Below are 24644 nucleotides of genomic sequence, written 5' to 3'. Positions count from 1 at the left end.
TAATGACTAATTAAATAGTCATGTGACAAACCCCTCTCCTTCTCCCTTTCAAATTATTTAGATATTTTGATGTCTTTGGGAAATGTTTTTTTTAGTGTGTGTCTGTGTGTGTGTGGTTGAGTGGTATGTTGTTTAGTCCCACTGACAGAAAATTTGATCAAAGGCATTCCAGCCATGACCATCCTGTCTTATTCAAACTTAGTATTTTAAGGACTACATTAAGACCACATTAATGAGTGCTTTCTTTTTGATTTTTTTTTTTCCCTTAAGACTAGGGTGTGATTTGAGAATCAATCAACTGCTTCGAGGCTCTTTCTTGGCTCATGGGGTCATGTGTTGTACATGAAAGTTCAGTGTTGTATAGATTTTGTACTCTCTCTCTCTACATATATATACATATATATACACATACGTACATATATATATATATATATATATATATATATATATATATATATATATATACACATACACATACATACATATATATATATATATATGTATATATGAGGTGACATTCAAAATCGTTTTAGGTTTGGGTCAATTTTTTTTGAAGATTTTCTCCCACTCCACCCCTCAGTCTTTTTGTGCAATATGTTGATAATGGAAAAAAAAAAAAAAACCTTCTTAGTCTAGTAACAATTCTACACATTCTCTTTCTCTCTCTCCTTCCCTTTTCCCAACACTAATACTTTGTATTGGGGATTTTGAAGTACAATTATAATAATGAAATACAAATCATCTCTCTCTCTCTCTCACTAATCTGCAGATGTTCAGAAGAAAATTAATGTTAATAATAATAATAATAAAATTCAACTGAACTAAAATAAAATCTATCGTCAACTACAATGAGTTTGTGTTATTCTAATATTTAATGCTTTTGTCTTTTATTGTAGAGTGCTGTGGGCTAGTAGAGGCACAATGGCCCAGTGGTTAGGGCAGCGGACTCGCAGTTTCGATTCCCAGACTGGGCGTTGTGAGTGTTTATTGAGCGAAAACACTTAAAGCTCCACAAGGCTCCGGCAGGGGATGGTGGCGAACCCTGCTGTACTCTTCCACTACAACTTTCTCTCGCTCTTACTTCCTGTTTCTGTTGTGCCTGTATTTCAAGGTTAATAATTTAAGTACCAGTTGCGTACTCGGGTCAATCTAATCAACTGGTCCCCCTCCCCCAAAATTTCAGGCCTTGTGCCTAGAGTAGAAAAGAATCATTAGCACACCAGGCGAAATGCTTAGTGGTATTTCATCCAGCTTGATGCTCTGAGTTCAAATTCCACTGAGGAATCACTGGGCTCAATGTAATCGACTGGTCCCCCCCCACTAAAAATTATAGGCCTTGTGCCTATAGTTGAAAGGATTATTAAATGAAGCCCCAAAGGCAGTGAAGAGCAGATATTCTTAAAGCAATTGTTTAGAGTATGACAGATATGAATCTGGACCCATCAAAGCTAGTATCCATATCTATCAACAGAGCCAAACAATGGATGGACAAAATAAAGGCACCACAACACTGTCCCAAGAAAAAATGGAAGGCCTTAAATTAAACACAATGTCAGAAACATGCTCAATGTAATCCACTTAAAAAGCCTGTGTGGCAAAGTATCTACTTTGGAGGACCCAAGGTAACCTCATAAACCGGCCTACATACTATAATACATCTTAGAGTATGCTTCTCCTCTGGATTTATGTATTTCTACAAACAATCCATATTATATATATATCATCATCATCATCATCATCATCGTCATCGTTTAACGTCCGCTTTCCATGCTAGTATGGGTTGGACGATTTGACTGAGGGCTGGTGAAACCAGATGGCTACACCAGGCTCCAATATGATTTGGCAGAGTTTCTACAGCTGGATGCCCTTCCTAACGCCAACCACTCCGAGAGTGTACTGGGTGCTTTTATGTATATATATAAAGAGAGAGAGAGAAAGATATGTGTGTGTGTATACATATGCACATGTATGAGTGAAGATCAGGGTTAGTATATGTTTGTCTCTCCTGGTCTTGACTTCAGGCAATAGTTGTAAATGACTGTCATTGTCCATAATTGCCAATATTCTGCTTGAATATGTCTGGCCATGAAGGATACAGGTCTTACCTTTCAGTTTACCGTCAGAAGATATTAGAAAGCAACAACAATTAAAACAAAGGAATAACTTGTACATAATTACGTTTTTTTTTTTTCTCTCATTTTATTCATTTATTTTAAAAAGACTAGGCTATCTGCTGCTGCTGCTGGTGGAGTTGTAGTAAATTGTAATAATGAATTTTGTTAAATTCCTGCTGTTAATCCAGTTAGCCTTTCACCTCTTGAAAGATGGTAAGGCGAAAGAAATAATATTCTCTTTACCATTTGTTATTATTAGTATTAATATTAGTAATAATAACTAGGAAAAAATAATTTAAAGAAATACTGTTTGGAGAATATCCTTTGTTTTTACAATGGCAGGATTATAAGAAACAACGGTGTTTTTTTTTTGGGTTTTTTTTTTAATTTCTTTAAATCTTTTCTAAAATATAAGGAAAACTATGTTCTATTGTTAAAGTTTCCACCATGACCGAGAAAAATGTAGAAATAATAATAATGATAATAATAATTATTATTATTATTATTATTCTTTAAGTTTCTTCACCCCAACATAAATGAAAGACAATTACAAGATGCAGGCTCTGCAAGAAGAGCCCCCATGAACTGCAGCAGTAGTAGGGTCTTTGATGTCTCGTTACCATCTGGGGAGATGGCAGAACAGCGACACGTCTTCCTTCTTTTAAAATACTTGGATGATGGAAGAACGGGCTTGGCCTACTCCAATCCATTTCACTGTTAGAAAAACATATAGAGAAGAAAGTTATTATTATTATTACCATCATTATTATTATTATCATTATCATTATCATTATCATTATCATTAGTAGTAGTAGTAGTAGTAGTAGTAGTAGTAGTGGTAGTAGTAGTTAGTAGTAGTAGTAGTAGTTAGTAGTAGTTAGTAGTAGTAGTAGTAGTAGTACCAGCAGTAGCAGCAGCAAGGTGGTGAACTGGCAGAATTGTTAGCACGCTGGGCAAAAGTGCTTAGTGGCATTTCATCTGTCTTTAAGTTCTGAGTTCAAATCCCGCCAGGGTCGACTTTCTGTCATCCTTTCGTGGTCAATAAAATAAGGACCAGCTGAGCACTGGGGGTTGATGTAATCAACATTCCCTCTTCCCGAAATTGCTGGCCTTGTGCCAAAATTTGACACCATCATTACTATTATTATTATTCAAACCGACCATATCAGAGGCAAGGGCCGAGACCATCTGGCATTATGCTGGGCTTCGAGCGTTGGGCCACATGGAAGCAATGACCGAGTCCATTTGCCGTGCTTGAGGAGGAAGACCCGTCAAGTCTAGTAAAACTGCAGTCGTGGCAGATACTGGTGTCACACAAATGGCACCCAAGCCAGTGGTACATATAGGAAGGGCATCCAGCCATAGAAACAATGCCAAAACAGACTGCCAGCCCTGGTAAAACCGTCCAACCCATTCCAGCATGAACAACGGACGTTAAATGATGATGATGGTATCCTGCTTAAATATTCTACCTGTTTTATGGTGAAACTGACCAGATCTGGTCTCTTACACCTATTCCACAATGTAATTCTAAATATCAACGATCACCATATTGAACTCTCAAAGCTACAAGATAATGCATGATTAATTCAAAACAATGTGAATAAATAAGTATTACAATTGACAAAATAATCTGAATGCTACAGGGTTAAGCTCCAGAGTTCAAATTCCACCAAGACCAACTTCACCACTAATCCTTTCAGTGTTGATAAAATGAAGTACTAATTAAGTACAGGGGTCAATGGTATTAACCCTTCCCTCTCAAATTTACTGCCTCGTTATGAAGAAATGATTATCCCCCTTGTAACAGATGGCATCACTAGGGAAACCATGTGTATATTTAGATAGATGGCAGCAAATGTATTTAGACAGCTATAAATATATTTAGCAGGGCGGCGAGCTGGCAGAACTGTTAGCACGCCAGGCGAAATACTTAGTGGTATTTCGTCTGCTGTTACGTTCTGAGTTCAAATTCTGCTGAAGTCAACTTTGCCTTTCATCCTTTCAGGGTCGATTAAATAAGTACCAGTTATGCACTGGGTTCGATGTAATCGACTTAATCCCTTTGTCTGTCCTTGTTCGTCCCTTCTGTGTGTAGCCCCTTGTGGGCAGTAAAGAAATAAGAATCGTTAGCATGCCGGGCAAAATGCTTAGTGGAATTTTGTCTGCTGTTACGTTCTGAGTTCAAATTCTGCTGAGGTCAACTTTGCCTTTCATCCTTTCGGGGTCGATTAAATAAGTACCAGTTATGCACTGGGTTCAATGTAATCGACTTAATCCCTTTGTCTGTCCTTGTTTGTCCCCTCTATGTTTAGCCCCTTGTGGACAATAAGGAAATATATTTAGGCAGCTCATTGTCCGAATATACTTAGATATTTAGTAGTAAATCTATTCAGCTATATTTTTTTTTTAAACTTTACTAAGGAATAAGAGGGAAGTGATAGAAAACAACAAAAAAAAAAAGATTAAGATATCATATCTGCCATTCTTACCTGGTACATTTAACAGTTCTTCAATCTTACGGACATATTTCTGTGCATTCTCAGGAAGATCTTCAAACTTGCGAACATTTTCCGTCGAAGTTAACCATCCCGGTAATGTCAAATATTCTACTTCTACACGCTTCAGGTCTTCATCAGATGCTGAGAGAAAATAAAAGCAACAAAGACAAAAAAAAAAAAAATGTACTAAATATCTCTTAAAGGGAACACCTCAGATGAATTATAATCCACTTTAGAAATATTTCCTCCTTTAAACTTTCTTTTACATGCTTCAGTTATTGGATTGTGGCGATGCTGGGGCCCCTGCCTTAAAGGACTTGGTTAAACAGATCAACTCCAGTATCTATTTGTCGTTTTTTCAAGTCTGATACTTATTCTATTGGCCAATTTTGCTGAACTGTTGAGTTACAAGGATGTAAACAAACCAACATTGACTGAAAAATAGTAGATGGAGGACAAACAAACACAAAGCCAGACATACACATATGATAGACAACCATATAATTTCTATCAACCAAATTCACTCACAGGGCATTGGCTGCCCCAAGGTTCCATGTAGAGGGACCAAACCTGAAACCATGTGGTTGCAAAGCAAGATTCTTAACCACACAACCATGCCTGCGCCTATAACTGATGAATTTTGATATTTTCTATCCACGAATCATTCACTGGCGCTGCACTTTGGAATTCCTCTGGAATATAAAAATCTCTTGTATAAAAAGCAGGCAAGGATTGGCAATGATAAATGCCACCTACCCACAACAAAGCTATACTAACACAGCAAAATAGGCATTAAGTAAAACAAATGAACACAACACATACATGTATATATATATTTACCTGGTATAGACTCTATAGGTTTACCATCAAGTTTGTAAGTTATTCCGATTTTGACTTCCTTCAGAACATCAAGAATATCCAATTTCGTAATAGCAACACTGCAAATAGGAGAAATAAGAAATTGAAAATAAAATAATTCCTTTTAATATAGGCACAAAGTGAGAAATGGAGTAGGAGTGGGGAAAGGAGACCTGGTTGATTAAATTGAATGATATGCAATAAAATATCTGCACCAGAATTAAATGCATGATGCAGCTCAATGCTTTATATACCGGACCATCTCACAACAACCATATTGAACGTCCTGAAGTCAAACAGAGAACCAACTTACGCTGAGAATCCATTGATCATGTGAGAATATCGGAGCATAACCATATCTATCCAGCCGATTCGACGCCTCCTTCCAGTGGTCACACCAAACTCAGCACCACGTTTTTGCAACAAGTCACCCAGATCCTGTGAAGAAATAATTTTTAGCTCACAAACAGTTTATTCACATTATATGGCAGGATAATAACAGGGATGTTATCAAATTAGAAATAATAATAAATATCAGACAACGAACATATGGCAAATAACAGAAATGAGAGCAAATGACAACAAAAGAAATAATATCAAATGATAAACAGGAATTACACCAAATGACAAATAATAACAGAAATAACAATGACAACCAAACAGGACTAAGACTGAAGAATGATTTCAGTGGAGTTTTGAAAATTATTTGAAAATATGATATATTTTTTTAATATTTAAAATGTCTAAATTGATATATTTTTTTAATATTTAAAATGTCTAAATTGATATATTTTTTTAATATTTAAAATGTCTAAATTGATATATTTTTTTAATATTTAAAATGTCTAAATTGATATATTTTTTTAATATTTAAAATGTCTAAATTGATATATTTTTTTAATATTTAAAATATCTAAATTGATATATTTTTTTAATATTTACAATGTCTAAAAGATTATATTTACTCTGCAACACCTACGGTCATAAATCTGCTGAATTGGAACTAACTAAACGCTAAACAAGGAAGGACACATAAGATAATGTAGGCTTAGATACACTATGTCTGAATAAAAGAGAGTCACACCTAGAGTCACTTCTATGATCATAGGTCAACTGGATTAGAAGTAACCGAGGACTAAACAAGGTAAGACACATTGGATAATATAGTCCTAGATACACCATGCATGTATGAATAAAAGGCAGGACAGACACCAGATGTAAAATCTTTGATTATAGGTCTCCTGGATTAGAACTGCTAAAAGATTAAACAACAAGCTGAATCAGAGAGCATGCGGGGCATTAATCCCTATTCATTGAGTCCAGAGTCTGTTCTGTTCCAGCAGATTAATGATCAAAAGCATTCCAGCTATTATCCAATGTGTTCTTTCTTGCATCATCCTGGGTTCTTATCCAGCAAATCTATGTTCCAGATGTGACCATCCTTTTTTTTTTATGTTCTTCCATGTTTTAGACAATAGAGTGTGATTTTAGGTATAATTGGCTGCTATTTCTAGCAAACCAAGTGACCATGTAAAGAGATTCCCTGGTTGGCTTGTACTCATTGAATTGTTGTTTAGCAACCAACCTACGGTAGTTCCAGTCCTGAATCAAAGCCAGCCAAGGGTTAAACACCATTACCAACAACTACTCACCAAGCTATCAATATGATAGAGTCAGATAAGAGAAAGAAACTATATATATATAATATATATAATATATATATATATATATATATATATATATATATATATATATTATACACATATGCACATAATACTCACATCTAATAACTCTGTAGGAAATCCTCCAGCACCAACTCGAGTCAAATAAGCTTTCACCACTCCGTAGACATTGCCAATGTTACGAGGTGGGATACCAAGTCCAGTACACACACCACCGACACTACAATTTGAGCTGGTCACATATGGATAGGGACCTAAAACAGAGTCAGATAACAACTAGTTACAAATGGAACAGTGGTTTTGGTGACAGTAATAATATAATAAGTCAGGGGTTTTGTAAATGACATCTCAAGCACATCCGGTTTGGTTTCACAGCATGAAGTTGATCGAGATTAAATCTTGCCCCACTCTGCCATGCATAGGATACCACCCTGTCACACACGACATTTCCAGTTGATGAACTGACCTACAGACATAATGAAATAAATAGGTTCATCCCACCATTTGGTTATAAGGTAACCTGTACTGTGTGTGTGGTTGATCTAACATGCTGTCTTATTTACCATGAACACTTGGTTCATGGATGCATTTGGCAGAGTTCACTATGTTGCAAAGTATGACTGTCAGATCAACAGGGCCCCCCCCCCCCCCATCTATGCAGTCATTGACCTACAAACTGGACACCAACAACATTAATGTCACTAGTCAAGGAGACATTGGCCAGCAGTAATTTGAACTAAATTACACCAGTGTCGCCAGTCAAGGCTAACTTACAGTAGTTTGTCTTGTTTACATTCATTTTCATTCCACAGGACATTGTCATTTGCTGTAGTCACAAGGTTTTCTATGTCATCTTTGTTGATAATTAATCAGGGAATATTTTTCATTCCACATGTCTCACTATCAAATGTTTTGTTGTAGTCTATAAACAATATGCAAACATAGGTTTAGAGTTCTTTGACAGATGGCTCTATGTAGGTTAAAATAACTTGTCACCAGTCGCATACCAGAGTTGATGTAATCCACTGCACTTTCTTTCTCTTGTAAATGTCTGGTCTTGTGCCTCGGTGGATTGGCAGAAATGTTTGAACATCAGACAAAAAGATTTGTAATATTTGTTCTGGTTATAAGGCAGCGAATAGGCAGAACCATTACCATATTGGGAAAAATGCTTAGTGGCTTTTCTTCCCACTTTATGTCCTGAGTTCAAATACCACCGGGGTCAACTTTGCCTTTCATCCTTTCAGGGTTAAAATATAGCCAGAACAAAACCCTAACCCTAATTTGAAACCAGTATTGGGAAGGTTTTTAAAGCAGTGAGCACATCCTGTGTCCTTGAGCAAGACACTTTATTTCACATTGCTCCAGACCACTCAGCTGGCAAAAACGAGTTGTTTCTGTAATTCAAATGGTCAGCCTTGTCACATACTGTCACACTGAGTCTCCCTGAGAACTATGTTAAGGGTACATGTGTCTGTGGAGTACTCAGCCACTTGCACGTTAATTTCACGAGCAGGCTGTTCTGTTGATCAGATCAACTGGAACCCTCATTGTCATGTGTATATATATATGTCATACGTGTATATGCAAAGTGCCTGATATATATATATATATACATATAGAGAAAATTACATCCTTATTATAGATCTGACCATATAAAGCTGACAAATGCATGAGGATTTATCTGGGATTTGTGTTTTATTTACATTTACTGGTGTACAATTGTTGAATATTGTTAACCAGATGGTTTTATTACTGAGTGCTTTATTGATACCTGCCAGGATTTTTTCATCCCTTTCTTTCTTCTAATTATATATACATATATATATATATATATATATATATATGATACATAAACATACATAAACACATTCTCTTTTAGGAAAAAAGTTTTTAGTACAGTAAAGGATGTCATATTTAAACCAATCTAGTTGTATATTTACAAAACATTAGTAAAGTACTTTAGCTATAGCAGAAAACAATACTGTATCTAAAAAGCTTGTAATTATAAATGGGGTCAGACTAAGTAGAAGAGACCGTCTGGATTAAAACTAGCCAATAGGAGCTTATGGGAGGCCCAACTTTATATATAGTACTTGAGGTGATTGTTTTAGACATTTTGGGGGGGCTTATTTAAAGTGCATTTTTTTGCCATTAAATACAGTATATAAAGTAATGAGAGAGAGAGAGAGAAAGAAAGCTGAATGTAAATAATGAATATGTTACTTACCAAAGTCTATATCTAACATGGTTGACTGAGCACCTTCAATAAGAATCTTCCGTCCATTTTTAATGGCATTATTCAGGTAGAGGACAGAGTCTACCACAAAAGGTTTCACCTTTTCTCGTAACAACTAAAAGAAGAGAATGAGACCTGTGACGAAGGAGACCAAACTCCTTATCATTTATTGACAGTCTTGTTAGTTGGCTGAAGAATAAATAAAGGAATTACATTACAAAAAGGCACCAACCCCCTTCGAATGAAGAACTAAAGACTTAAGCAGGGAGTTATTTTGCAAAGGTGATTTACTAAATGAGAATAAAAGGGTGCTGATTATATGTTTAAATGCCAGATGAGAGAATAATATTATTTTTGAAACAATTTTATCTTTGCATTTAAAAAAAGAAAAAAAAGAATTTACAATTCTCTATTTCAGAGATGAGGAATTTATATTTACATTAGTCGGACTGGTACCCTCAATTTGATTGTTGCTCAACAACTGAGTTCAACACAAGACACCTGAAGAAGGCTGGAGTGTACAACAGCCAAGATGTAGTGAAAGTAACTATCAAGATGAGGACACCAGCTTGACTAATGTAATTAGTGTACATAAGAAACATTTATTTACATCTATGCAACAGTTTAACAGGTTCGATCTCAGATCATTATCAGGTGTTTTATTCCTGGACATGTGCATTGTTCAAGATTGGATTTGAACAAGGAATTTTTATTTCTGAATTAGGGGTAGCAATGTCCTTTAAATGGTGATAACATCGGCAGTTGTTAGAAAATCAGACAGAGTGCCTTGTATTTGTTAAACTTTGTATTTAAATCCAATTGAGATCAATTTCATTTTTCAAGATCAATAGAATAAAAGTACCAAACGAGGGTGATAGAGTAATGGAACTGTTAGAGAGGTGGACAAGATGGTTTGTGGCATCGGTTTCAGTTCTTTGCATTTTGACAGCAAAGCCTGCAACGGCACCAGTGCAAGTTCTATCAGTCGAATCTGAAACCTTTACTTTGGATAAACATTGATGGTGTGAAGAAAGGAAACTTGCATACAGTGACAGCTGTCGGGTGTCCAAAAATGTTTTTCCCAGGATCCTGGACTAGGCTCCACCACAAGGTCCAATCCTTGTTGCAATGTGCTTGTCTGTGTGTCTCAATGGCCATGAGAGCTGTGCCAGCAAAGTGCAAGATCCTGAGGGAATCTCTCATGCTGAATAGGTCAAGGTCAGAGGCCAGACCAATATGGACCACCTCTTCCAAAAAAATGGCAAAGTTACAGAAGGATCAATGACAATTCAAAACCAAGAAGATCTACGAGAAGGCTTTCCAATTGGAAGGAAGCAGAAAAGACAACTCAGAGTCAAGAAAGGTAGAGCAAAGTGGCCAATGGCCTGTACCCCATGGGAAGTAAAGAGATGAAGTAAGTGGATCAGGTCAGGAAGAAGAGTAATAATAATTTCTGACACACATAAAGGTGGGGTGGGGGGTAGGGAAACAGCATTGATTTAATCAACTTTGTCATATTTTGGTATCTATTTTACTGAACCTGGAAGAATAAAATGCAAATTGACCATGGTAAGATTTGAACCCACATGCAGAGCTTGTGGGGAGAGGGGAACAGTTGACAATATTGATCCCCAATATATATAACTGGCCAACTTCACCTTTAATCCTTTCAGGGTCAATAAAATAAGTAGCAACTGAGGGCTGGGGTCGATGTAATCAACTTAACTACTCCTGGGTAAGAGCATAAAAACTGCACCACCCCTCTGCCAAGTCATGTTGAGCCTGAGTGGCAGAGTAGGCCCATCAAACCAGTATGATCTCAAGCTCAGATTCATGGCCTCCACATAAGAGTGCGGTTGGTGGAGAGAACATGCAGTGGGTTGAACATAGGTAATCCAATCCAATACAATATAACTGGTACTTATTCTACATCCCTGGAAGAATAAAATGCCAAGTAAGCCTTAGCAAGATTTGAACTCACATGTAGAAAAATAATGAGGAGTCATAGCATAGGTGCAAGGCCAGAACTTTTCATGGGTGGAGGTAACGGTTGATTCTATCAAACTTAGGATATGACCGGTACTTATTTTATCAACTTGCGAAGGATGATAAGCTGAATTTGGAAAGATTTGAACTTGGAAAATAAAGGGTTATATTTGAATACTGTAAGGCATTTTGTCTTTCATTCTAACAATTTTGACATATTATTTATAAAACAAAGAGTTAAGAAATAGATTATATAAGCAGAAAATGTGTTAAATAATGCAACACAAAAGATGCAGTTTATACATGCAAGATAAGATGTACCTACACAGATATATAGTGTGCTGACAGCCAATCGTAAATGTATATATTTATACATAACAGAAAGATGTGGCGCTCAGACTCATCAAAGAGGACAGTGACAAAGACAAAACAATGATGATGATAGACATATGATGATGATGATATAAATATATAGGAAAATGAAAAATAATAAATAAGGCAGAATGCTAAACTGGAAGCATATTTTAATAAAGATTTCTAACCGGCTTTCGTTGCGAAGCAAATTTTCAAGAAGAGGGAGAATGAAAATGTCTTTTACAAAGAAGTACAAAATGAAGAAAATAATATATAAAAAAATAAATATACCAATACATTATATTGTCTTTGAGCTTTTGAAGTTCAATGGTAATTCATGTATATAATGGTTGGAAAAATAAGGATGCATGAGAATTGAGAATTGTGTTGGGTTTAAAAAAAAGGAGCTAAAAGTTTGTGTTAAGCAGGAAGTGTGGTGTCAAAACAAGAAGTGTGTGTAAGGGGAGACAAATGTTTTTAGTTGGAGTTATGAACTAAAAACATTTGTCTCCCCTTACACACACTTCCTGTTTTGACACCACACTTCCTGCTTAACACAAACTTTTAGCCCTTTTCTTTAAACCTAACACAACTCTCAATTCTCATGCATCCTTATTTTTCCAACCATTATATACATGAATTACCATTGAACTTCAAAAGCTCAAAGACAATATAATGTATTGGTATATTTATTTTTTTATATATTATTTTCTTCATTTTGTACTTCTTTGTAAAAAACATTTTCATTCTCCCTCTTCTTGAAAATTTGCTTTGCAATGAAAGCCGGTTAGAAATCTTTATTAAAATATGCTTCCAGTTGAGCATTCTGCCTTATTTATTATTTTTGATTTTCCTATTATTTCTCCACATGCAGTTAACACAACCCCACTATTTACTGACTTATATATATATATATATATATATATATATATATATATATATATAGTGTGTGTGTGTGTGTGTGTGTGTGTGTGTGTGTGTACATACGTGTGTGAAACAAATGAGTGAGTGAGTGAGTAAATGGATTTATACACAGCTTTTGTGAGCAGAAATGTTATATTGCATATTTAGAAGGAGAGAAAAATCAGCAACAATTTCCATATCTTATAATTGGCAGCTAGCAAATGAATGATTGAATGAACCAAAGTCTCACATGAGAGAATTTTACAATGTAAAGGAAGCTAACAAAAACAGGAAGGAGTAGAGGAAATGTTTAGCCGGCAGTGAGTTAATATAGAAGTCTATTAAGAAGTGAGCTAACCTACATCTCTTGTAGGTTAAGGTTAGGATTTGGTTTTGCGTCAGGAAGAAGCACTACTGATGCTATCTTCCTAGTAAGCCAACAGCAGGAGAAGTATTTAGCAAAAAATATACTACTGTACTTGGCTTTTATCAATTTGGAGAAAGCCTTTGACAGAGTCCCTCACTTCTTCATCTGGTGGTCACATCAGAAGCTAGAGGTAGATGAGTAGCTGGTGAGAGCTGTCCAAGATATCTAGAAGAATGCTGTTAGTAAGGTGAAAGTCAGCAATGAGTAATGAATTTAGTGTGCAGGTAGGAATTCACCAAGGCTCAGTTCTCAGCCCCACTCTTGGTTATCATAGTCCTCCAGGCCATAACAGAGGAATTAAAAACTGGTTACTCATAGGAGCTTCTCTATGCTGATGGCCTTGTTCTTGTAAGTAAAACTATGGTAGAATTAGAAAAGAAATTTCAAGTGTCGAAGCAAGGTCTGATACGAAAGGTTAATTTTGTAAAGACTGAAATATTAGTAAACAGGGAAGCAAATAAATAACTAATCCCTTGAGGGAAATAACCCAATATGACATGTAGGAAAAGTATAGGTAGAAATTCCATCCAATGCACCCAGGGCAAACTATGGACACATATGAGGTATCGTAGAACCACAAGAAGGTTAACAGAGAGAGTAGTTTTTGTGTGTGGCAGTTCCCAGGGAGATCCTTAGAGGTAGTAGATATTTTTGGTTACCTAGGTGACCAAATTAGCAGTGGAGGAGGATGCTCTGAGAGCAAAGTTGGTAAGAGAAATATTGAGTATCAGAGGCATCAGAAGTAGTGTGCAAGAGAAAGTACGCTGGTATGGTTATGTGATGTGTATGGATGAAGACAGCTGCACTAAGAAGTATCGATACTTAAAAATGGAAGGAATCTGTGGAAGAGGAAAAACCAGTATCAAATGATGAAAGGTTAGAGTGTATCAGAGAAATAGAGGCAGAAATACATGCCTTGATATAGAGGAGGTACATGGTCAGCCAGTGAGCGAGAGAGAGGAGACAGAGAGAGTGACCAAAGGGAAAGAGGGAGTAAGAAACAGCAAAAATGTAAGAGAGAGCAGAAGAGAGATGGTGTAGTGTTAGGGTATACTTACAAGTAACAAGAATATGAGTGTAGGAACTGGTTAGAAAAATAGGATGGGGGTGTGGGTAGTGGGGAGCAGTCATACAATATTATATATGTATGGATATATATATATATATATATATATATATCCGTATGTATGTATATGTATACATACATATATATAATATATACTAGACCAGTGCTTCTCAAACTATCGGATGTGGCATTCCGGTAGTTTTTTTTTGTTTTTTTTTTATATCAGGGACCAGTAATATTTCTTAGTAATATTAATTTATACAGGAAACAGTATATATAATGAATATAATAAATGTTGACAATTTTTTTTTTTTATCTTATATTTATTTTGTAAACAAACAATGCAATTTTACATAAGCATTTTACAATGCTTCTTTCTTTTCTAGCAACTCTCCGTGTACCAGCACTGGTCTGCAGATTACCACTTTGAGTAGCACTGTACTAGACTACCCTTGACCCGCTGGGTCACCAGGAAAGTCTGAGTTTCCCAGCAACAAAGTTCTGTTTTGTGGGGTTTTTTTTCTTTCATTCCCAGGATATTTCGCATGCTTTCAATGAATGTGACATCGAAATCACGTGTAAACGGCTCCTTTCCCCAGAAAAGGTAAGATTTGGCTGCTATTTCTTGCATGTCCTCAACCACGTGAGAGGTATTTTGGGTCCTTTGTTGCAAATAGCTGTTACATAGCAGCAGGGTCTGCTAGAAATAGCAGTAAAATCTTTGGAGGAGAGATACGTTGAATGCACTCGAAAAAAACCTATAGAAAAAATTATTTTACACTGAGGTTACAAATGGGTCTTTTACAAAATATTTACCGTATTTTTGAGGTCATTTTCACTTTAAAATATTTTTAAAATTTGCCAAAATAAATTTTTGTAACAGTATTCAGTTGAAACTAATTAATAAAAACATACTGTCTATTTCAAGAAGACTAAACTATAAATAGTTACTGTACACACAACTCACATTTTTGAAATCACATTCCCTTAAAAATATTTCTAAATGATTAACATATTGTGTTTAGCAAAAACAAAAAGAGAAATATTTAGTGTAAAAAACAAATCATATTTTATCATCAAGTCATTGTGTCTAATCGAAAAGTAAGAGTTACTTCCCTTTCAAGTAAAGTTTACTTTCAGAATTTTTTCCTACTATAAACCATTTTAGGTATTTATACTGTGAAAACAACTAGTATCTCTACAACCACTGGTCTGATTTACAGGAAATTTGTTTTATTCCATTCATATTTACAGTTCAGGAGGGACTTAATTCATAAAATTTTCCCGATTATGCACCAGTTTTGCTGAGTAACATTGCAAGCAAGCAAGATTCAAGCAGTCTTTCAATGTATTATATATATCATCATCATCGTTGTTTAACGTCCACTTTCCATGCTAGCATGGGTTGGACAATATATATATACATATATATATTAATGTATTATATGTATATCTATGTATATATACATATGCATATATACATAGACATATATATACATAGGCTTATATATATATATCATCAACATCATCGTTTAACGTCCGCTTTCCATGCTAGCATAGGTTGAACAATTTAACAGAGGACTAGTGAACCGGATGGCTGGACAAGGATCCAATCTGATCTGGCAGAGTTGCTACAGCTGGATGCCCTTCCCAACATCAACCACTCTGAGAGTGTAGTGGGTGCTTTTACGAGCCACCGGCAGTACTAACAGACAGAGCCGGTTTCAGCCGGGTTGGTAAAGAAAGGGTTAATTGAACGCCACGCATCCATTTCCAAGTAAGTTTACCATTACATATACATATATACATATATACACAAATAAATTTCTATGTCTTTGTGCAGCTGAAGATTGCTCTACATTTTATATTTGATGTAATGTTTACATTGTTCAATTAAATGGAGTCGCATGAAACAATCGTACTGCATTACCTCTGGATATCCTTATTGCTTATTTTGATTTTATATAGACAAATATGTACATATATACAAAACTTGAAATAAATATGTATCCAAGATAAGAAAATTATTTAGACATGCGTATGCAATGTTGTCATTCAGTCCATTGTGTGTGTGTATGTATTCATATATACATACAAATATACATGCAAGTAAATATATGTACATACACACATCATAGTAGATAAATATATAGAAAGAGAGAAATATCTACAGCTCATACAGTGATTTAATAATCCTATGCATTGTAAAAAGCATTTAGTAGATATGTATTTACTTATACAAAGAGAAGACACACATAATTATGTTGATGATTTAGAGTATAGTGTTCAATATCACACACATAATTACAGAGTGTAATATGAAATTAAATTAATAAGAATGGAAAACAAAATTAGCTGTAAATTGAGTTCTAACGCCAGATTATTAGTATCGTAAGGTGTAAGAGTATTGCTGTCTGGGAGATATCTTATTAATGTGTATGTGTGTGTGTGTATGCACACAAACACACACAGCAGTGAACTCTCTACCTTGACCTAAATGCATTCAATTAAACATTTAAGGAGTGTCACCAGGAACCACATCACAAAAACAATGGACATAGAATGAAACAAAGGCTGGTCGCTTTCTTTGTTTCTTTTTTTTCCAATGTTTGCCTTCATACATCATCTAGTTCAAACATCAGCTGACAGTAATTCAAATTAAACATCAACCACATCAAAGTCACCAGCCAGATGACATTTCCTTCAATGGAAAAGAGGCCATTGCAACAGTGAAAGAAGTAACTGTACGTTGTTAAGCCAGTGGTTGTAGTATATTAATGAGTGAATTTCTACCAAGCAATCAAATGGTTATAATTTGAATTCAGTTTGAGATGTGTGTGTGTGTGTGTGTGTGTGTGTGTGTGTGTGTGTGTGCACAGCAGTCCTATAAATGTGAATTGTACTGTTATGTGGAGGGTCTTATTTGAAGTGTCTTGAAGATCAGTGACTCACCTAAAGTGAAATATTTCCTGACACCAGAGCAGTGTTTTTCACAGGAAGGTGAGAAAAGAGTGGGGTTTCAATCAACTAAGAGAAGAGGATGTGAAGATTGCAAAATGGGTGGACAAATAGACATGTTTAATAAAACGAACATGTTTTTCCCCACTTTTTAAACATATTCAACATCCTGGTAAAGACAGAATTATATCAATGCAAACTCAATTTGTCTTTGCATTAAAAGAGGGATGCAAAGAGGAAAAAAAAAAGCAGTATTGCATGGGGAGAGGGGGCTTTAATATTTGCAAATTAGACAACTGCTACTTTAAAGAATCTCTAGTGTCTGTAACACAGTTTTAGCAATAATGTGTGTGTGAGCATGTGCATCTGTCCATGTTACCATGTTATTTGTGACAAGGGTATGCAGATGTAAAATTCATACCAAAATTTACTGTCTGCTTTCCTTTTCAAGAACACAAGCTGTTAAAACTGCTATATTCAAAAGAATGTAGACTGTTTGTCAGTGCCATCTTGAGGTATGAGCACATTGGACAGTTGCCTCAAGGCCCCATGGATCTAGGGGGCCAATTCTGGTCTATGTATACTTTGCCTTGCTGTCAAATAAATACTGTTGGGTCCATTACATTAGATTTTCTCAGGGGCCTACAATGCTGCTAAGATAGCCTAGATGTTTACAACACTGATTCAGAGAAATTATTACTTTTATTACAACTTATGGACCATTCCAAGTGTATAAAGACACAGCACACATTTGGCTTTATGGGTTTCAGCACCCCTTATCTCAGAATTGAATGCCTTTATATTTCAGATCCTTGCCCCATTCAGAAGGCCCTTCCTTGACAGCTTTCACTGCAATAGCTTTTTTTGATGGCTCCCACTTTTCATTCAGCCATCATTGCAAGGTATGGTGCATAAGGTGACACCTGCATAGTGAATTGATCAATTAGCACAACTATTTACCAGCCATGATAGACAACTATTTAGGAAGTTACATACCACTTCTTTACACACCAGTGTTGTAATCTTGTAAATCCAACTTCTCCAACGGACATGATACATTGGGAATTTACAGCTTTACTTGTCACAAGCCATTTATAGATTTATCAGCAGCTACCACAAGCTACATATTTTTTTGTGTTTTAGCACGACTAAGCCAAATTCACACAGGTTGCATGAACAAGGGTAGATAAGTGAATGCCCAACTATTAAACACACAAACCACTGCAGCTTAAATAACTGTTTACAGTTACAAAACCAATCCAAATGTCACAGAATAGCTACACATTCTTTCACATCCGTTGCATTGACAACATCTATACTTCAAGCAAGACTCTTTGTTCAGTTCATCTCAACATGTGATTTAGTAGATGCTTAGCTGAATGAATACAACAAACAGTAACTCATCTCTGTCAGTTCACTTAAAAACTCTGTTTATTCTCTCATTTTTATCACAGCAAAATTATCCACTCTAAACATGTGTGGCATTTAAAATAACCTTGTATTCACAGTCACATAAAACCTTGCTCTTAAATGTTGTCATGTTTTGTTGACTAATTTTAATCTGCACTTAGAAACTTATTTTCATTAAAGCCTCAACTACCGTTTTATGTCACTAAGAATTATCCCACTATTTTGGCTGCACAAGATCTACACAAGAAAGAAAAAAGGGGAAAATAAAGTAATATATGTGGCATGTATGTGTGTGATAATCATCTGGTAGAATGCTCACCTGTCATGTGGACAGCCCAGGTTTGATTCCTGGCTGATGCAATGGTATCTATTTATCCAACCCATGCCAGCATGAAAAATAGACATAAAAGGATGATGATGATGATGTTTCATGCTGGGATGGGTTTGGCTGTTTGACAGGATCTGATGCATCCAAGAACTGCATTGTATTCCAATGCCTGCTTTGGCATAGTTTCTACAACCTGATGCCCTTCCTAATGCCAACCACTTTACAGCATGTGCAGTGTCATTTTCTTTTTTTTTTGTTTTTTTTTTTGTGCCACTGGCACTAGTGAAATTGCCATGCAACTCACAAGACTTACAAACCCTGCAAAAGGATGGGGTTAGTTTTATGCTGAGGGACGAGGGGTTAAAGCATGAGAGAAGTGGGGTACAGAAAAGGTTCTTGTAGAGGAGTTGCATGTAATGTTTACACATAGCTGTTATTACTGTCCAAATTGCCTTTCTGTTATCTACAAAGAGATCAATATTAAGCGCTAACCTTGTATTTTCCCAGTTCCTCTTCCACATTCCAAGTCAGCTCTGGACATGAGGTGTTGTGATAGTCAATGAGATTCTTGAATCTACAATGGAAAATTAATAACAGTTGAAGTTTAGTGTAAACGCTTGTAGAAAAGAGATGAGAGTGGGGCTGAAATACTCACTGTGCACTCCCTGCAAGAATGATATAAAGGAGTGTATATAATATTTAAAAAACAAAACTTCAACAAATCAGAACAAAGAATTTTATATCTGTCACAATACATGAGAAAAAGAAAAAAATAGTGATTCATTTAACAGCATTTGCTACAAACTCATTGATCAAATTTTAGAAAGGACAATAAAAAAAAAGAAATAAGGTGAATAAAAATGGAAATGGAGAGACGGTAGTGAATCTCGGGACTTGTCCATCCCACCAAATATAGATACACACAGGAGATAAAACACTGAAGCAAAAACATGTTAAGGTCCTTGCCAAGCAAGAGAGTTACTAAGTCAGCTAGAGATATACTCACAAGTGGAAAAGAGAGATATTTGTGTATGGTGTGGTATGTGTGTGCATGTAACTTGCTTTCTTGCAAAAGCAACGGCCACATGTGAAGCCCCATACTCAAACATGTAGGACTACCCTGAGAAACATGTAAAAATATAGCAACTGGCAAAACAAATTGATTTAACAAAACAACTCTCTTTTCTTTTTCTTTCCTTTCTTTTTTCTTTTTTTTTTTTTTTTTGGGAGGTAGAAGTCTTCTAAAATAAAATTTGGTCGGATTACAAACTAGATGAGAAAGCTTACTCAGATTTTGTGTTGTTTCCCAGCAGTGTGTACCAGCAGTAGGCTGTTTATCTGAATCACCAGAGAAATTAATAACGGTACTGGTAACATCAAAATATATATATATGTATATACATATATATAATTAAAATGTAATATACTGTACTTACTCATGTATAAGTCATATCCCTAATTTAGTGTTAAAATCTTGGTACAAAACATTTTCCCTTCATAGTTTTGCGCTTTTCTCAAAATCAAGTATGAAATAGTGCAACTTATACACATATATAAACAGTGCATATAAAATATACATTCATACATATATGTGTGTGTATATATATATATATATATATATATATATATATATATATATATAAAATGAGCTTATTGTATACAGTGCACTACAACATATAACAATATATTCTAACATTCCAACAGTATCTATATACCATATATACTCAAGTGAAGTCGACCCCATCTGAAAGTTACCTCCACCACTTCTTTTCGTTAGAAATAAATTCTTAAATCACAAGTAAAAGTCAGCCTTAGCATTTCAGAAATAACAGATCAACCTATGAATTTGTACATATAAAGGTAGGATACAGAAATTCCTTTTTATAATGTTGTTAAGCAACATTATAAGGTTCACATACTTATTGACACACATTATTACAACCTGAAAGCAAATCTTTGTCAACTTACCATTTGACGATGTAACCACTGTACTGGTGGCCAATAACAACTGGACATTTATTTATATCATATCAACACACAATTTTCCTCAAAGTAAATACTGATTTCTTACTTTACAAGATCTTCCACCAATTTTACATATTTCACACTTTTTGCAGTCTTTCTCTGTACACAGATCAGCTGAGATATAGTTTCCTTGGAACACTTATTGAGTACTATTTACCTGGTACATGCAGCTGCATTTTATAGTTTTGTCAAAATGGAGCATGTATCACATTTATGAAGCCATCTGAATTTATGTACAACAGGAATTAAAGAAGACTAGGCTGGAATTTTAGATTTAAGACAAGTGCTAGATGGTAAGTATCAGGTTTTCACCAGTGAAAAAACAAAAAGCAAAAAGTAGATGAAATATTTACCAATTTACCAAGGGTTATGTGACCTGTGATTTTTGAAAATGTTACTTATACAGGAGATACAATGCCCACCCACATATAATGTGGGGTAGTCATGCATCTCCTCTATAGTAAGACACCTGTGCTTGTATGTCAGACTTTAACCTCCCAACACCTAGTGTAAAGCCAACTCCCCACTCTCAAGTACAGGGTGGGCCAAAAGTCACACACCAAAACATGACGTTTTATTTAAATTATTATTATTATTATTATTATTCAGTCATTTATTCATCATGTACAAGCATGTGTATTCATCACTATTTTATTTCATTCAATTTTAGATAAACTGAAGCATGTCTTTAACAACTCCAGAGCATATTGAACATATTTTGTGCGTGACTTTCGGTTCACACTGTACATTCCCCACTTAGTTGAAAAAAAAAACTATTTTATTTATTTTTTCTTGTTCTTTTCTTCTCTTGCTAGTTATTCAGCAACCTTACTACCACTGATGGCACCTAGTACACACTGTACAGTGGTTGGCATTAAGGAAGGGTATCCAGCCATAGAAACCATGTCAAAGCTGACGCAGGAACACGGTGCAACCTTGCAGCTCACTGGATCCTGCCAAACCATTCAACCCATGCCAGCATGGAAAATCAATGTTAAATGATGATGACTGTAAGATGTGTTTTTCAATGAACAAGCAACACTACAATTCATATATTTTTAACCATTTATATAATAAGAACTTCACCAATGATATATTATGGATTCATTCACATATGAATTTTAGATCTTTTGAAGTAGGGGCTCATGCAATAGTTGACACCATACTTTTTAAACCCACCCCTCGAAAAGCTGCTTAAAAAAATTTTTTTAAATCGACTTTGACTTGAGTGTATATGGTATATATTAAATATGTTCCACAGTAACAACAATAAAAGGAAAATATAACAATTCTATTTTATGAAGTTATAAGGAAAATATCAACAGCAAAATCATTGACATGAAAATACTTACCTTTCTGTAAATAGGTTAAAATCACCAACAAGATCACATATACGCAGACCATTCCTTGTTGCCTAGCAATCATATTAAAACATTATTTAGTTTATGTACATACAATATGTGTATACATACATATATTGTATAAAGAAATCTCAAGATTTTAGGTCAGCATTAGCTGAACAGATATCATGAAAAAGAATTCTAACTTTGAGAACCCCCACCTTTATAATCCTAGGATAGTGTTGATAATGCACCCCCTCCATTTTATTTTCTCTTTTGAAATGGCAGGGATGTGCTTTGAGGGAGAATTGGTGACTGTTTAGCACGTCAAGCAATCATGTAGATGCTCCCACAGGAGATATGTTGATATCTCCAAGGAATATATTAACTTGGCAACCAACCAGTTAATTTTAAATTAATGCAAATTTTTCTTTTAAGTTTGAAAAATTATCAAGAATTTGGAGGATATTTAATAAAATAATTAAGTTTATTGTTCTGAATGAATAACTTTACTGCAATTATGAAACTGGTGTTTAGAAACTGATTCAACAAAAGACCAATATATGTTGGCCGCTAGTACTGTTTAACACCAAGTCATCTCTTGAATCTGCAGATGTATTACCAAATTCAAGCCATTAGTATTTTGTGTTTTATTCAGAGATATTATCCAATGTCCATCATGTTTAAGACAAAAGGATGTGTTTTATGGGAGATTCAGCTGCTATTTCTAGCAGGTTAATTGACCATATAGAAGATTACTGGTCGATTAATACTCTTTTATTTTTCATTTTGATTGAAAAAAATAATTAAAACTTCAGCCAAAATTCTAACAAGCAAACTTTTCACATACAAACAAGAGATTTTCTACAAGCTCACTCAACCTGCTAAAAATTGCAACTAAACACCCATAAAAAAAGAAAAGTTAAACTGGATATTGGATAATATAGTATATCCAAATAAAAGACAAGACTGAATGATAACTTCTCACACAAGATCTCATAAATGGGTTAGTCATAGACTTTCTATAAGACCTCTAACATTTATGACGGGTAGAGTTATCCCAGACTAGCAGCTTTGGACTAGTTACTGAAGGCTCACAAGGGCTAAATGGTGATGTTAGACAGTCTACCACTCAAGAGTAACTTAAGTCTGTTTGATGGTCTTCTACACAGTTTCTGTTAACTCTATTGCACTTGGATGGCTTTAGCCGACCCAAAGATGTTAGACGACATGCACACATTCCCAAGATGTGGCTCAGTAGAATCAAAAGGTGAAAAAAGCAATTACAAATTAGACTTCTGGGTAAAATATTTATTTTATGAGACTTCTTTATATAAAAAAAAAAATCATTAGAATGCCAGAAGTTATCAGAATTTTAGAATCAACAACAGATTTTGCATACCTTAGAGGCATATGTTGGACCAATTCCTTTCTTAGTGGTTCCAATTCTAAAAGAGAAAATGGTAAGTAGATAATGAGACACACAACAAAAACTTAACAAATAATTTGAATTGAAGGGGAAGACAGCTCAAACCAAAATACTGAAGCAAAATAAACATAGGATGAGCAGCAGAATGGTCGTATGATTAAGAAATTTTTTATGCAATCATGTGGTTCCAAGTTCAATCTCACTGTGCAGCACCTTGGGCAAGCATCTTCTACAACAGTCCCAAGTTGACCAATGTGACTGACTGAAATTTCATAGATGGAAACTGTGAGGAAACCCATCATTTAGTTTATACAGGAGTTTATATCAGTGTAAGGTTAATTGAAAAAGGAACAAGAAATGATAAAATTTTGCAATATTTATGGTCAATTTCAGCCACAGGGCTCCATTACTTTTTCCTCTTCCCACTGGATACTGCCTTGACAATTCACTACCCAGCTGTCACCTTATGCATCATATGTCCATTATCAGCGCAGTCTTCTCTCTTACACACTACATCTGATTCATCTTCAAACTGCTCTTTCTCTCAAAACACATTTGCATTCCATCATTCATTCACACTAACATTACATCTCCAGCATGCTTCATTTCTTTCCAAGCTTTACTTTTTCTCTACATTCTCCACATTGAAGAGCGTTCCATGAGTTATCTTAATGAGTTAAACGACAATTATTTCTTCATCATCAGAAAGTATAACATTTAGTGGTGATAGAATTGCAGGGAGTGACAATCCAACTTAAAATTTTTCTTTGTTTTAGATTTCAAAAGTGAGACTTAATGCAACTGATGTTGGTAAGTTAATGATTGCAAGAAAACATGGACAAGGAAGGAATTTTGAAGAGATAATGCTCTGGAAAAGAAGGATTATGAATAGCAGTTATGCTTGACAAAAGAGCACTGGAGTCTTAATATATGAAGTGAAATACAATTAAAAAAAAAAAAATTTTTTTAAATTACTGATTCAAATTGATGTACAGCAAAACCTCATCAATATACATACAAATTT

The 24644-nt window shown here is 35.1% G+C and overlaps 1 protein-coding gene across 1 annotated transcript in view; it reads right to left on the bottom strand.

Annotated features, from left to right (window-relative positions):
• Window positions 1-2160: 2160 nt before the first annotated feature.
• Window positions 2161-24644, bottom strand: part of LOC106880920 (adenylosuccinate synthetase) — a 53256-nt gene continuing 30772 nt past the window's right edge. Inside the window, exons 5-13 of the mRNA XM_014931089.3 lie at window positions 23594-23639; window positions 22204-22265; window positions 19319-19400; window positions 9386-9509; window positions 7255-7409; window positions 5787-5911; window positions 5456-5553; window positions 4607-4756; window positions 2161-2828 (exon numbers count right to left, since the gene is read on the bottom strand). Coding sequence (XP_014786575.1) covers window positions 2776-2828; window positions 4607-4756; window positions 5456-5553; window positions 5787-5911; window positions 7255-7409; window positions 9386-9509; window positions 19319-19400; window positions 22204-22265; window positions 23594-23639 — 895 coding nt within the window. The 3' untranslated portion in view covers window positions 2161-2775. The remainder of the gene's footprint in view (window positions 2829-4606; window positions 4757-5455; window positions 5554-5786; window positions 5912-7254; window positions 7410-9385; window positions 9510-19318; window positions 19401-22203; window positions 22266-23593; window positions 23640-24644) is intronic.

Source organism: Octopus bimaculoides, chromosome 11, assembly GCF_046866305.1.
Source record: "Octopus bimaculoides isolate indiv1 chromosome 11, ASM4686630v1, whole genome shotgun sequence".
Lineage (NCBI taxonomy): Eukaryota > Metazoa > Mollusca > Cephalopoda > Octopoda > Octopodidae > Octopus > Octopus bimaculoides.
The sequence above is the reverse complement of the archived record's forward strand: the minus strand, read 5'-3'. Positions and strand labels throughout refer to the sequence as shown.